The sequence below is a fragment of the Muscardinus avellanarius genome, assembly GCF_963383645.1.
Source record: "Muscardinus avellanarius genome assembly, chromosome: 8".
Classification (NCBI taxonomy): Eukaryota; Metazoa; Chordata; class Mammalia; order Rodentia; family Gliridae; genus Muscardinus; species Muscardinus avellanarius.
In genome coordinates this window covers 9,908,358-9,924,211 of record NC_137794.1, presented here as the reverse complement: position 1 = coordinate 9,924,211, position 15,854 = coordinate 9,908,358, and the positions used below count along the sequence as shown (strand labels likewise).

The window sequence follows — 15,854 nt, the reverse complement described above, 5'->3', positions numbered from 1 at the left end:
ATAATGTCAGAATTATAGGCTCAGGAAGTACATTCTTATTGATTAGACTTGTGTTCCCTCCTCTTTGGGGGTTTGTTTTCTGAGTGAACTACCACATACGTTAGGTAAGTGGTGGGGAAAATCCATTTATCTTCTAGTAGAATAGCAGGCACTGAATCACACTGATGTGCCTATTAAACATCTATTTCAGGGATGGTTAGTTTAGTAGGTTATGTTTTGGTTTCCCAGGCTGTAGGTTATGAGGCTTTCATTGTTGTGAAGAGATCATTTGTCAACTTTGGTCCAAGATGGTAGGGGTGTCAAGGATGACTTCCAGGCATGAGCTCTGGATGGATGATGAGGCTGTTTACTGAGATGGGAAAGAGAAGCAGGTTTTGGGGTGGGAGGGTGGTGATCATGAGCTAAATTCTGTGCACATCGAAATGGATACGGCAGGCCAGCAACTGAGCAGAGATGTCTGGTTATGTCTGGAAGCTGGACGAAATGTCAATACTAGAGGTCACAATAAGTGATATCAGCACATAGGCACCTATAGATATAACATTGTGATGATGTGGGTAGGGGGTTGTTAGTAATGGAGAGGATTCTTGGCCTCATGTCCCTCCATCAACATCATTGGCTCACAAATGTGTCATTCTATGAAAAATGCTTGTATAACAGTGGGTCAGAGTCCATTGACTGTCAACTTTAACAATTCTGCCAAATTAGAACCTGCATATCATTCAGGCTCTCTTGATAATTCTTATGCCAATTTTCTCAAATCACATTTCACAAAACATTAAATTTGATCATGCTGCCAGTGAAACCATGCTTTGAGGTCTGAAGCACTATAAATCTATTAGCTTCTAATCCCTGACTTCATTATAAATATTTTTGTAGCTACAATATCCTCAGAATAAGTCACTGAGGCTTGGCGTGAGGCTAAAGTATATCAACAAGCCAGCTAAACCCGATAATTAGAGGCCGGGCTATTTGAAAACATTATAGAACTCTAGCAAAAATAATTGTGATAAAGCAGACAAATATGAAACATCCAAGCCTTGTGTATCCCTCCTCTGAGTGTTAGCAAACATAGGTAGTAAAGGGTCAGCTCAGGAGACAATTATTCTCCATCCTGAGGTCAGTTTGCATCACACAATGCCATGTATCAGTAGAAGGTGTTGGGTATCCCTACACTGTAGCCACAGAGCTGTGTGTGTTCTGTTCTAGTAAGTTGCTGCCCTTACTAGTGGTGCATCTGGGAAAGGAGATGTGCAGGGTCTGCTCATTACTTCTCTGGAGAACTTTACTCTTTCTGTAGTGACCGTGTTGCTAAGTCCCTAAACCATAAAATAACACAATAAAGAGGAAACCCCATTGGAAAATTTAAGACCAAAAAGTACTGTGATAAAATGGAGCGTGCATATTTCTTCCCTATAATTATCAACCGTAGGAAGGTCATTTTGCTGTGCATTCCCTCCCGGGGAACTCTTGGATTGAAATAAACATCTCTTTAGGTTGGGTTTGTGAGTTGTAATCTGTCACTTTGTGATAGTAATTAGGAGATCGTTTGGGGGATTTCTGGAAATGAAAGAGACAACAACATGTCCTCGTTATCATATCTTTTAATTAGTAGTCCACAGAGGAGAATCAAAGTAAAAGTGAAGTAAGATATTGAATGAAATCAACTGTAACGATTTGTCCTTTGTGCCCAAAGTGGCGAGACTTGTCCAGAAGCATTTTCTTTATGCTTTATTCTGTGTTTCAGGTAATCTGAAGAACTGTTTGTATTCCAAGAGTGAGAAGATGCTGGGATCCAGGGATCTGGGGGCCAGAGTCATCATTCAGTCCTCCCCAGAGGAGCCCAGCCAGGTCCAGCTACAGGGTGTGGAGTTCCGAGACTTGGGGCAAGCCTTCCAGAAGTACCTGAGCTCACTCACTCTGGTAGGAGCTCTGAGAGGTAAGCCAAGATTAGGACTTCTTCATTTTCTTTCTTTTTCCATGTTTAAGGCACTATGTGAAGGAGTCACGATAGGCGATACGTGAAATTGGAGAGATTCAGAGATAGACAATTGTTTAAATTTTAGATCAGTGCTTTTCAAACGTTAGTATGCCAAAACACATCACCTGTGGAACGTGTTAAAATTAAGAGTTATATAGCCTGCCCTGACAAATTCTAGTGTAAGGTGAGCCTAGAGATCTGAATTTGAAATGTAACAACCTTATGATTCTGCTGCAAGTGGTTTGCTTTGAGAGACATTGCTACAGGCACAACACTTGTGAGCTGCAGGACTCTGGGTTTTGAACCTTACCTCTGCCACTCGCCAGCTTTGTGACTAATTGTCAAGTTGACCTGGAATAATAGGGGAAAAAAATCAATGCTAGGGGAGTCCAGGCCCAGCAGAAATAATTTCTACATGGAGGAATCTTCTGCCTGGGAAAATGGGGTGCTTATCCTGAGAATATGGAGCAGGCAGGTGTGCAGGACCTGACCAGAGCTGAAGACATAGGAAGGAAGCAGGAGGCATCAAATGTCGGTGAGAACTGGAAGATGAAAACAGGATCAGAACCAGAAAAGAGAACATGACTGGATACGCTGATGTTAAATTATTCCATAAACCAAAGTAACTTTTCCAATATTCCAAAGTTCATCGTTCATATATCTCTTTTACCACCTGGTAAAAATTCTGAGCTCCTTTTCCAGGATTTATATTTTAATTATTTACATAATTTTTTCATCTTTTAATGACAATTTCCTCCATCAGACTATAGATACACAAACTCACAGTCTACTTAGTTTTGTTCATCTTAAAGTCTCCAGCATAAGGCACAATCCGTAAAACACTTGCAGCATGCATCACGTGACAGTGGGGGCATGTTTTGAGAAATACATCTTTGGGCAATTTTGTCATTGTTTGACCAAAGAATGTACTTTCACAAAGCTAGATGGTATAGATGAACCACCCTATGTGATTGATCCCTATGGTAATTATACATAAGTGAGGTTCAGAGTAATACAAATAGGGTGCCATGTTATGCCAGCAGCAGCCTTATACATCTCATGTTTACCTTCTCTCCTGATCGCATCAAGAGGCCAACATGGCATTTAACACAGCAAAATTTATTTTTTAAGAAGGAGGAGTATACTCTAGAATAAGTAAAAATTATAGGATGGTACACAAGCCAGCAGCATAGGCAGCTATTATTATCAAGTGTTATGTGCTGTACATGATTACGTGCGCTGTCCTTTTATAATAATGGCAGGGTAGTAGTTTTCTTTATAGGAGTAACACCATATGTATGTGGATAATGTTGTGCTCCCTCCTTAATGATGGCTTATCACACTACCAGGCGATAAGAGTTTTTCACTTCATTTTATGGGACCACCATCTCATATTGACTGTCCATCATCCAGCGAAATGTCATTTTGTGGTGCATGATTGTAGTTGACATTCAGTAAATATTTATTCATTGACTGATTCGGGCTGCATAATCCAATTCGGGGTTCATAGATACAGAGAACAGATAAAAAGCCAGAGAAATGATTTTCTTAAATGTCAATTTATTTTAGCATAATAAAGGACACTTCCCTGTGAGCTTCATAATCCTACATTCAAGCCAGAGTAGCATGAGGCTCTGGTAAACTTTAGGCCTTGCTAACAATTTGGAATAAGAATCTCTGGCCATCTAGGATCAAGAATATTATTTCCTGGCAAGCTTATAAATAGCAGTTTTGAATTCAAGAAATCACGACCACATTTCCTTTTGCAAGACACAACTTTCAAGGTTGAGTTGGTCTATAGGCAGTTCTCTCCATAGTCCTTAACCTCTCATCTACCACATTTTGATGAATTTGTGCCCAAGATGGGGGCCTGGTAGAAATCTCGACACTCATGTTCTTCTGCGGTTTGAGTGTGTTTTTTTCTTTCTTGGATTTTAACCTGTTTATCTTAAGAGCTGGTGACCTAAATTTGCCCATTTTCTTGATTTTATTGCTGTTTCTAAACTCGTCTTCTGAGTACCGTTACTGTATAAGAAGATACTTTTAGGTATGATATAGCTTGCTTTAGATATAATCGACAGAATCCAAAGAGTCTTTGAAATTCCATTATAAATTTCACCTTTCTCTTCATGAACAGGCTCTTATATCCAGGGCTGCACATTTCAGAACTCTTACAGTAGAGGCATCAGCATGTGCAGGACCTGGGGCCTGAAGGTGGACAATAACGTGTTCTACAGCATTTTAGGTCATGCGCTCCTGGTGGGTAAGTAAAATATGTTTGTTTAATCTCTGTGTTCTTGCTTGAGTAGGATACATAGACTGTCACAAAGAATTCTCCTAAAATGTTGAGTTCCAGATTTATCTATAAAAAAAAACTCTGTCCTTTCAATCATTACAAAGAGACCATAGTTTAAAAAAAAACTAAATTTAAATTTAATCAGTTAGATCTGGTGATGCAGGCTTGTAATCCTAGTACTTGGAAGGCTGAGACAAAAGGATCACAGGTTTGTGGCCAGCCTCACCTACTTAGCGAGGCTCTAAGCAACTTAGTGAGACCCTTCAAAATAAAAAATAAAAATAGGGCTGGAGGTATAGGTCAGAGGTATGATGTCCTTGAGTTTCATCTCCTCGCACAAATAATTAATCACTGATGGGTTTACTAAGTTTTATCAGTAGGAAAGTGATTTTTTTGGGGGGGAGATTAAGTTTTATTAGGCTTATTTGAACATCATCATCACATTGGCATTTGCTTTAAACACTGAGAAACAAGTGGAGTTTTGACAACATTTGGTAGGAAAAACTGTCAGGGGCGGAAAAGGTAAAGCGAAATTTACAGACGCTTGGAAGTAGGAGGGTATTTCAAGATGAAAGACTCCAGTACTCATTCCCTGAAGTCTTGGCCTCCTCTCCTTCTCTCTGGAATGATTACTTGGTGGGAATGACACAACGTGGAGTAGAGTAGATTCACAGTTTGTAGAGGCTTTATCTCTGCTCTTAATAAGCTTCCACAGAGGAAGATAAGATAACCAGATTATACAGAGGTAATGATATTATACATATACACATCTAAATGACCGAATCGCAAGTCATTTATAAGTAAAATTATTAGGCCTCTCAATTTGCACTGATCATTTCTTTTCTGATAGTGTTTGAAATTTTCTCAAATTAATAAATCCAGGAGATTAAAGGTATGAGCAAGATCAGAAGCCATCAGAGGAGCCTTTTTCCTCTACTATAAAATGAAGGGTTTGGATTAAAAGATCATAAAATGTATTTTCTTCTTTTTTTTCCCCCAATTTGAATGCTCTTCCTTGTTTCCTCCTTTCCTTCCTTTCTTTTTTTGTAATTATATGTCACAGTGAGGTTCAAAGTGGCAAGCGTACATGCACAGAGCATTCATTGTATGTTTTTCTCTAGGTCTATCTCACTCCCCTACAGATAATATTAACACTGATACAGATAACTTCATCATGAACAGATTCTTTGAATAATTTCTTTTTATTTTTTTTTTTTGCGGTACTGGGGATGGAACCCAGGGGTATTATTCCTCTGAGCTACACCCCCAGCCCTATTTTTCAGTCTTTTTATTTATTGAAACAACGTCACACCGAGTTGCAAAGGGCCTAAGTAGCTGAGGCTGTCCACAAACCATGATTCTCCTGTCTCAGCCTCCTGAATGCTAGGATTGCAAGCTTGTGCCCCCAGGCCCAGATTATTTGATAGTTTGTATCATCCAATCTTTCTCCTCTCCACCTGCCTTCCCTGATCCCCCTCTGCTATTCCACTAGTGTCTCCCTTTATTTATCTGAAATTTCCAGTTTCTGTTTTCCAGAAACTGTTTCCCAGTTTCTCTCCAGCTTCCACATATGAGTCAAAATATATGGCCCTTCACTTCCTATTACTGGCTAATTTCATTTAGCATAATATTCTTAAGTTCCATTCATTTTCCTGCAAATGATATGATTGTGTGTGTGTGTGTGTGTGTGTGTGTGTGTGTGTGTGTGTTACTGGGGATGGAACCCAGGGTCATTCTACCTCCTAGCTACACCCGCAGCCCTACTTTTTATTCTTTATTTTGAAACAGGGTCTCACTGGGTTGCAAAGGGCCTCATTAAGTAGCTGAGGCTGTCCGTGAACCACGATCCACCTGTTTCAACCTCCAAAATGCTGGGATCACAAGTGTGCGCCACCATGCCTGGTTATATTCCTCCTCCTCCTCCTCCTCCTCTTATCCTCCTCCTCTTCCTCTTATCCTTTCCTCCTCTTCCTCCTCCTCCTTCTCCTCCCCCTCCTCCTCCTTCTTCTTCTTTTCTGGCTGAGTAGAAATCCATTGTCTGTATATGCCATAATTTAATAATACATTTGTCTATTGACAGAAACAAAGGCTGGTTTCATAGTTTTGCTATGATGAATTGTAATTGCCATAAACATAGAAGTACATGCATCTGTATAGTAACGTGTTTTCAATTCCGTTGGGATGATGCCCAAATGTAGTATGGTTGGGTCATATGGTGACTCCATTCCCAGTCTTTTAGAGAACTGCCATACTGATCTCTGTAACAGCCATGGTAATTTAGAATTTCATATACCTTAATGGATATATGAAATGTATGCATTATATTTGCACCAATAATAATGCACCAATGCACCAATGATACCAGTAAAAAAAATGCACCAATAAAAAAAACCAATAATTTCACCAACAGTGTATAAGAGTTCCTATTTCTCCATATTCTCACCAGCATTTATTATCATTTGAATTCTTTTTTTTTGTTGTTTTTTGGTGGTACTTGGGGTGGAACCCAGAGGATTTTCTATCTCCAGGATATACTCCCAGACCTATTTTATTTTATTTGGAAACAGGGTCTCACTAAGTTGCCGAGAGCCTCAGTAAGTAGCTGAAGCTGGCTTCAAACTTGGGTGCTTCTCCTGTCTCAGCCTTCCAAGTGCTGGGATTACAAGCCCACCATGCCCGGCTACCTTACTGTTTTTTATTACTATAGACTTGTAGTATAATTTGAGTCAGGAATTATGATACCTCCAGTATGGTTTTTGTTGCTAAAATTTGCTTTGATTATTCTGGGTCTTTTGTTTTTCCATATGAACTTTAGGACTTTTCCCCCTACCTATCTGAAGAATGATGCTGGTATTTTAATAGGAGTTGCATTGAATCTGTATATTGCTTTCGGTAGTCTGATAATTTTGGTGATGCCTATTCTACCTACCCCAGAACAAGGAAAGCCTTTCAGGTCTCTCCATCTTCTGATTAGCTGATGACATATTAATCTTAGAAGAACAAATAAGATCAACTCAAAGACTGATAGAGCCGATAAGTTAAGCAGAGTAGCTGGCTACAAAATCTGCTTAAAAAAATTAATGTCGCCTTTGTAAACTTATTACCAATCAGCTAAAGAAGAAATATGGAAAACAATTCCATTCGTGATAGCTCCAAAAAGAATAAAACACATAGGTGTAAACCTAACCAAGGAAGTAAAAGACCTGTACATTGAAAACTACAGAACACTAGAAGTGATCTTTTAAAAATTCAGTGCAGGTTAGTAACTATATAATGGAGGTTTTAAAATCTGCTGCCAGAAATTTTCACAATTCCAAGTCCCATGAATATGTCTATGTGTAGTCTCACAGATTTTAAAACTTGGATGTTGACCAAGGATTTAAGGAACTTTATTTCTGGTGTGACTTGCTGAAGAAGCCCATATATCAGAATCTTTTAAGCAGTCACTTGTTTGCATTTCCCTGTCCCAGCGTCCATTGAAAAACCTAGAATTATCCTGAAAAATCTCCATTTGCATTATATCACCGCTCGCCTTTATATCCTTTAAGAAATTTAATTTTTATTTCTACATACTTCTGTTATCTCACATCGTAATGTAATTCATAGTGATGGTGACACGCATGCACACAGAAGAATTTATTTTTTTAAATATTTGTATTGGTGTATTTTATTCATACCTCTTAATGGGATGCAAGATGGTGGAGACATACATGCACACATCACCCAATTAGCCCTTACCCAGTTCCCACCCCATTCCCTCTCCATCTCTCCTTCTCATGTTTGGCTTACTGGTTGACATTTATATGTTTATTAGTGTACATCATATGCATTAAAGAATTTCCCTCTTCCTCCCTCCCATCCCCTCAGCTAGGTCGCCTTATTTGCTCCTCTATAGAATCTCCTTCTTCATCTAGAGTTCCTTCTATAACTCGTTTTCCCTCTAGCTTCCGCCCATTAGAGAGAACATTCAATTTCTTATTTTTGTGACTGACTGACCTCACTTAGCATAATGTCCTCGAGTTCCATTCATTTCCCTGTGAATGATGTAACTGTGTTCTTCTTTAAGGCTGAGTAAAATTCCATTGTGTACATATCCCACAGTTTTGTAATCCATTCATCTGTTGATGGACATCTTGGCTGGTTCCATAGTTTGGTAATTGTGAATTGTGCAGCTATGAACATAGATGTGCATGCGTTAGTTTGGTAGTTTGGTTTCCTTTCTTTTGGGTAGATTCCCAGAAGTGGTATTGCTGAATCATATGGTGAGTTCGTTTCCATTCTTCTGAGGATCCTCCATATTACTGTTAGGATATGATTTTAAAGTTATGATGTAGCTTAAAAGACACTTCAGTGACTTTTGCCTCAATTAATCTCAATCAACTTGCCATGACTTTTTTTCTTTCTTCCTTTGTACTCTAGTGACATCGATCTGTTTTATTTTATTGTTTCAAAAGACCATACTTTCTTCGGTCTCAGGGCCTTTGCAGAAGCTTTTCCCTTTCATTCTTTCTTGCAAGAACCTTGCTGCACATATTCAAGTTTAAGCTCTTTAAATACCAATGCACACTTCTGGATTTATATTATATATCATATTTTTTCTTTCTCCTTCATTTTCTTTCCTTTTATTGTGGCACTAGGGTAGATCCCAGGGACATTCTCCCTCTGGGCTCCCTGCCCACACCTGTTTTATATTTTATTGAGAAACAGGGTCTTGCTAAGTTGCTGAGGGCATCTCTGTTTCTGAGGCTGACCTGAAACTTGTAATTTTCCTGTATCAGCCTCCCAAGCACTGGGATTAGAGGTGTGCACCATCACGCCTGGCTAACATGTTATATTTCTGGTCATGTCATTTTTTTGGAAGTACTGAAGATTGAACTTAGGGATATTCTGCCACTAAGCAACATCCCCAGTCTTCGCAATGGTTTTGAGTCAGGGTTTCACTAATTTGCCCAGGCTGACCTCAGACTTTTGATCCTCCTATCTTAGCCTCCCAAGTAGCTGGGATAATAGCCATGCACCATCACCCACCCCATCTGATTAGTGTCATTTTACCACCAGATTACATGAGGACACGGTTTCCTTACCCCTTAGCAAATTAACTGGGGCATTATAGGTCCATCAGTTGAAAGAAATGAGTGAATTAATGAGCCCAAGGGTTTCTGGTGGTATCAGAATAAAAAAGCAAATCAGAGGTTTTTCACTGAAGGTAAAAATATAGCTGTATTTGTTAAATTGTGTTTTATATTCAAATTAAGTCTGTGATATGATCAATGGGAAATTGCATGTTTCATTTAAGAGCAATCTGTTGAGATAATAGCTATAAAGGTTCTAATCCTGAGAGGAAAACTATTTAGCAAGAAAATACGGATCATATCAACTTGCTTTGAAATAAATTCCAGCTCTAAAAGGCAAAGAGTTAAGGATACTGAAAATACTCAGGTGCAGAGAAATCCTTTGGTTAGAGAAGGATAGCCACAGGGAAGCCAAAAGAACAGAGGTAGCATTGGCTTTGTTTATTCCTGCTTTATTTCTGATTAAGGAAAAGGGTGAAACCTCCAGCATAAATTCAAGGCGATATATTAACAATATTCCTTTAGCAGAAAACAATGATATGAGGTAGACTTTAATCAAGCAAAAAAGAAAACCTGCAGGAGGAATTCAGCTTTCAGTGCTTTGATATTGTGAATTATAGGCTCCTGACATCAGTTGTCTTGCAAATACGAGAAGCAAAATATTTGCTTATTAATGTATTATAAAGTACTCTATCTCATGCATAATAAGTTTGCAGACTCAGAACCATGAAAGGACATGGGAGGCTCGGGTACATGAAGACCTAGTAGTGTAGGCTTCTGCTCTACTGCTGACGCCACGTAGGTGACAAATCCCTCTCCGAGTCACTTGGCCTGAGCAATCTGTTCTCTCCTATTGGGTGTGGGAGTCCTTGGTTCCACCAGGACATTCCAGCTCTCCAGGGGCAGGGAGCTATGCAGCTCATTTGTGGCCAATTGAACATCGGGGAAGAGGCCGGGCCGACGCAGGTTGTGTAGCTTTTGATAGTGGACACCGCCTCTTAGATTCCTCCTAAAAGGTAAAATAGAAGGTCTGTTTCTCTGTTCTTCTTTTTATTAAACTGAACATCTGCTCCATAATACTCCAGAAGTGCAAGGTCTATACTATCTCTCTCCCTTTGTCTGGTTCATAGATAAGAAAGTAAAAAACGAAATGAAAGAAGCCAGCACCAGAAGGGAAAAATAAATGTCTCAGTGTCTCTTGTTTTCCTGAGTGACATCAAATGTGCTCAAGTGTCATGGTCTTTTGTTCTCAGGGATGTGCATGGAGATAAGTAATTTCTCAGGGGAGGCTGTTTCCGGAAGAAAAAATGGTAAATATGTAAATTTGATTTTTAATCTATTATAGTCCATTTTAATGTATCATATATTTTAGAGACAACCCTGATGACAAAATGTTAGATGTCTCCAATGTATTGAGCATATTAAATGTTTTCAAAAGATATATATATATATATATATATATATACATATATATGTGTGTGCGTGTATATATGTATGTATATATATAAAATATTTGCTGGGAGCTATGATTTATTAGTACAATCAAAAGTGTCCAGTTATATATATTTTAGCTATGTTTATGAATCCCCTAGGATTTATTTATTTATTTATTCATTCATTTATTTTAATTAGACTGGTCAGAACAGGGAAATATGATAAGAAACAACGTGATCACCGGTGTTTCTGGTGCCGAGGGACTCTCCAGTCCTGAAATGTTGACACCATCAGGCATCTATATCCGTAGCCCCACCAACATCATCGAGGTAAGAGCTTGATCCGGCAGAAGGCTCAGCGCTGAGGGGCCATGAAGTTCCCTCCAAAAGCTTATTGGAGTAGCAGCAGTAATATGGCTTGGAAGGTTTGCTTGCTGCACATTGGTATCAAGAAATTAATTTTGTGTTAAATAAGCACTTTAGAATAAATTAACATCTCCTCCAAATTCCTATAAAAACTCTTTGAGTCATTATTTATGAGCAAAACAAAGTAGATATTGGTCATTTTCTGGTCATTTAGATTAAAAAAATGTAAAATCTCTTCCTTGAATTATTCATTGTAAGAGCTCATTTTTAATCTCTTTATTCCAATCCAGTTGCTTACTAAACTGTTGCTGTTTTACCATGTCAATGTGGCCATATTAATTACCTTTATAAGCGTGTTCAAAACTGAATCATAAGGTATATGAGATGTCATATTTCAGGAGGAGGAAGTATACTTTCATGCTCTTAATTTTTTTTTTATCTCATTACTTGGTACAACTTAATAGTAACTTCTCTTGGTAAATTCTTAATGAAAAGTTATTTTTCCTGGGTCCAGTAAACCATAGATCTGTGGATGAGGAATTGCATCAGAAGACTGGAAGGCCATTTAGATTTTCCCCTTCTAATTATTTGATCCCCTGAACGACATGAATGGCGTTAAGGGCCTTGCTCTCCAAGGGCGCTGCTCTGCGCATGTACTGTGTCCTAACAATTACACCAAGTTTCGGAGGAGCTCAGAGGATGGGCTTCTTTCTCGCTGAGCATCTGTTTTTAATTGCTTTCAGCTGAATAACCCCTGGTAAAAGTTGTGGTTATCTGCTCAACCCGCCTTAGACTCTTAATTGTGTTTATTCCAAGCACAGCACTTACACACTGTTTTAGGTGCCTAATGGGGGTGGCTAATATGTCAGCAAGGAAAGGAGACAGAACTGTATGGATCGTAAGAGGCCAAGCTCTACACAAGTCCTGTTTGACCTGTTGGTCACGACAGAGATTCTTGTGCATCTTTGCTCACAAACTCTGGGGCCCAAAGAACCATTTTTTCAAATGTACTTTCCTGGTTAGCAGAGTCTTGGCTACACTGGAACGCCTATAGGAGAGGAACCCTGTGGGTTGCCCAGCTCACCTCTCTGTGGGAGGCTGGAATTTCTGCATCACTGGGTAGGTAGCGCAGTGTCTGCAGGACAGGGTCCTGGCCACTGGCTAGAAGGAAGAAAAGTGTAGCCGGCTCTAGGTGCAGCGGACCAGGACCACCTGAATAGCGAGTGGGCCATGGGAGCCTTTGTAGACCAACTTGTAGAAAGATACCTAATCAGCAGTGGAAAAATTGTGTCCACCACCAGCTGTTGGTTTATCCTCTGATATCATCCATTTCTATTCATTTACTTTTTTGTTATATGTATTTTTTTTTAATTAAGCCAGCTGGGCATGGTGGCGCATGCTTGTAATCCCAGCAATTTGGGAGGATGAAACCAGAGGATCGTGTTTTGCAGACAGGCTCAGCTACTTAGCAAGGCCCTTTGCAACTCAGTGAGACCCTGTTTCATAAATTAAAAAATAGAGCCTGGTGTGGTGGCACATGCTTGTAATCCCAGCTCTGGTGAGGCTGAGATAGTAGGATCGCACAGGTTTGAAGCCAGCTTCAGCTACTTAGTGAGGCTCTCAGCAACTTAATGAGATCCTGTTTCCAAATAAAATAGGAAATAAGTCTGGGAGTATAGCCCGGAAGTAGAAAGCCCCTGGGTTCTACTCCCAGTACCACCAAAAAATAAATAAAATAAAAATAAAAAATAAAATAAAAATAAATAAATTAATAAAATAAAAATAAAAAATAGGGCTAGGGTATAGCTTGGAGATACAATGCCCCTGAGTTCTACCCCCAGTGCTGAAATAAATAAATAAATAAATAAATAAATAAATAAATAAATATACAATGCATGTGTTTTGATAATGTGGCTTTAGCATAAGCTGTAATGCAAATTCTTTAGGCATATTTGCCTGTCTTCATTTCTTTTTTTCTTTCTTTCTCTCTCTTTTTTTCTTTCTTTTCTTTTCTCTCTTCCTTTCCTTCCCTCCCTCACTCCCTCCCTCTCTTTCTTTCTTTCTTTCTTTCTTTCCTTCCTTCTTTCTTTCTTCCTACCAGGGACTGAACCCAGAGACATTCTACCTCTCAGTTCTATCCCCAGCCCTATTTATTTTGAAACAGGGTATCATTAGGTTGCTGAGGCCGGCCTCCAGCTTGTGATCCTCCTGTCTCAGCCTCTCAAGTACTGGTATTATAGCCATCCATCACATACAGCTTATATTCATTTTTGATGACCTTAAAATTCTGTCTCCCAGTACTTGGGAGACCAAGACAGGAGAATCACTAGCTCGAGGTCAGCCTGGGAATGTTAGCAAGACCGTGTTTCAATATAAAAAGTAAAATAGGACTGGGGATGTATCCCGGGGGAGAACTCCTCTGGGTTCAATCCACAATACCACACACACAAAAATTCTGTTATCCTCTTTTTTTTAGATTAGAATTTAGACCTTAGCACAAACCTAAAACATAACAGTTACTCTATAAAATATATTAATTTTAAGAAATGAATTCAGGTATAATTCTGTAACCAAAAAATGGGTATAGGAGGAAAGTCAAGAAGAAGAATATATGATAATCATTTTTATGACTGAAAAATAAGACCTGGGATGTAGCTCAGAGTTAGAATTCTACTGGGTTCAGTCTGGCAACGTTCAGATGCTGTTAGACTTATCTGTCAATATTAGATCTTGCAAAGACCAGCCTGGGTTTTCAGTTGTGTTTCTGGCTTTCTGTTGTGCCGTGTCTCTTGTATTCTCTTGTTTGGAATGTGCCATTACTTTAGATCTAAGTGATAACTGGGCCTATGTAGAAATATCTACGCTTTATGAGCTCCCTTGACCCTTTGAATCATCGACGGTCATTTCAGTTGTTGGAGACGTGGTAAGTTAGTGTTTCCTGTATATCTTGTGTGTATGCTACTCAGAGTAGTTTGAAGAATATATTCTAGAAATAAACCTTTATTGCAAAGGAATATTTAAGAATAGTAGCACTAAGTATATGTGTATGTGTATAATATGGGGAGCAGAGAGAGATGGGATAGGCAGAGTACCCTCCCTAGGGTGGTCCGGTATTGAGGAGAGTGTGATTTCTGTACTCTGAGGAACTGTTCCATGGGCAGTGGCTCTTATGTCCTGATACATGACTGATCCCTTAAGGGACTGTATTTGAACTTGTGTTACCATGTTTGTTTTATTTTATTTTATTTTATTTTATTTTATTTTATTTTATTTTTGCGGGTCTGGGGATGGAACCCAGGGGCATTCGACCTCCGAGCTACACCCCCTGCCCTATTTTTTATTCTTTATTTTGAAACCAGGTCTCACTGAGTTGCAGAGGGCCTCAAACCTGAGTCTGGCCACAAACCTGAGATCTTCCTGTCTCAGCCTCCCAAGTACTGGGGTTACAAGCTTATGCCACCACGCCTGGCTTTTTATTTTAAGTCTTTAACTTTAAAATAATCTAAGACTCAGGAAGAGTTGCAAAAATATAAGCATTTCTGTGTGCCCTTCACTCAGCCTCCTCGTTTTGACATGGACTAGGACATTACCCTACCTTGATGTTATTATCATTTATTTGGGCTTGAAGAAGGTGGCCTAATCCTCATGTCTGGGCAACCACCACTGGGTGCTTCAGCCATTTTCCCCCACGTATGTGTATCTGCCTTTGAAATCCCTGGCCTGACAGGGAGGGAAAGAGATCCTTCCGTTTCTGCGATAGTTTGAGGTTTTATATTGTTCCTGAATTGTCCTGACCCAGAGCCTAGGACCTTCTCCCAGCCACAGTGTCAGAAAGTCACGGTGACTTCTAGTCCGTCTCCTTTTCAGTTCGCTTACCTTTGACCCTGCATAGTTCAGAGAAATTTCAAGTGCAATATCACCTTTATTTTTATTTTTAATAATTTTTATGGCACTGGGGATTGAACCCAGTAGAATTCTAACTCTGAGCTACATCCCCATTCCTATTTCTTACTTTAAAACAGGGTCTCCCTAAGTTGCTGAAGGTCACCCTAAGTTCTTGAGGCTGGCTGCAAGCCTGAGATCCTCCTGTCTCAGTCTCCCAAGATTATAGGGAGACACCACCAGCTTTTATTTATTTTTTTACTTTTTCCATCCACGCATGCTCAGCTGTCTCTGTGCCCAGGCTCCAGCTGTATTAGATCCAGCGCGGTTTCTCTGAGTGGGGGAAGCTGAGCCTTGTGCCTTCTTTCCAATGGAGACTCAGGGAGATGTCCTTTTGGGGGATCCGAGGGCCATTTCATTCCTTCCCACGCTTCTTTGCAGGCCTTTGCCACTGATTCAAAGGCAGGTAGGTAGTGTCTCTTCCATGCATGGCTGAACTGCCCTAGAACACCTCGTGCCCAGCCTGTGCACGCAGCAACTGCAGCCTCTCCGGCTCCAGCTCTCTCCCAGGGGTACCTTATATCTGACCAGAGGCTCCATTTGCCAGGCTATGATCACAACTCATGTGAGCCTATCCTACCCCTCAGGCTAGAGAGTCTTTGCTCTTGAACGGCATCACTTCCAGAGCTGTGTAGGCCCCCGTGTTTACGTAGGCCTTGGAAATTTCCTACGAGCTGACTCCTGTTTAGGATAGTCTGTGGAGAAACCCCAAAGAAGAGCCCTTTGGAGACGTCCATTTAATTTGAGGGGAATTTGTTCTGGTT

At 39.8% G+C, this 15,854-nt stretch overlaps 1 protein-coding gene across 1 annotated transcript in view; it reads left to right on the top strand.

Annotated features, from left to right (window-relative positions):
- PKHD1 (PKHD1 ciliary IPT domain containing fibrocystin/polyductin) overlaps positions 1–15,854 on the top strand; it is a gene marked incomplete at both ends in the record, with an annotated part of 452,539 nt that overhangs the window by 198,053 nt on the left and 238,632 nt on the right. The window contains 3 exons of the mRNA XM_080700604.1: positions 1,748–1,939; positions 4,119–4,244; positions 10,982–11,112. Of these exons, the coding sequence (XP_080556730.1) occupies positions 1,748–1,939; positions 4,119–4,244; positions 10,982–11,112 (449 nt within the window). The remainder of the gene's footprint in view (positions 1–1,747; positions 1,940–4,118; positions 4,245–10,981; positions 11,113–15,854) is intronic.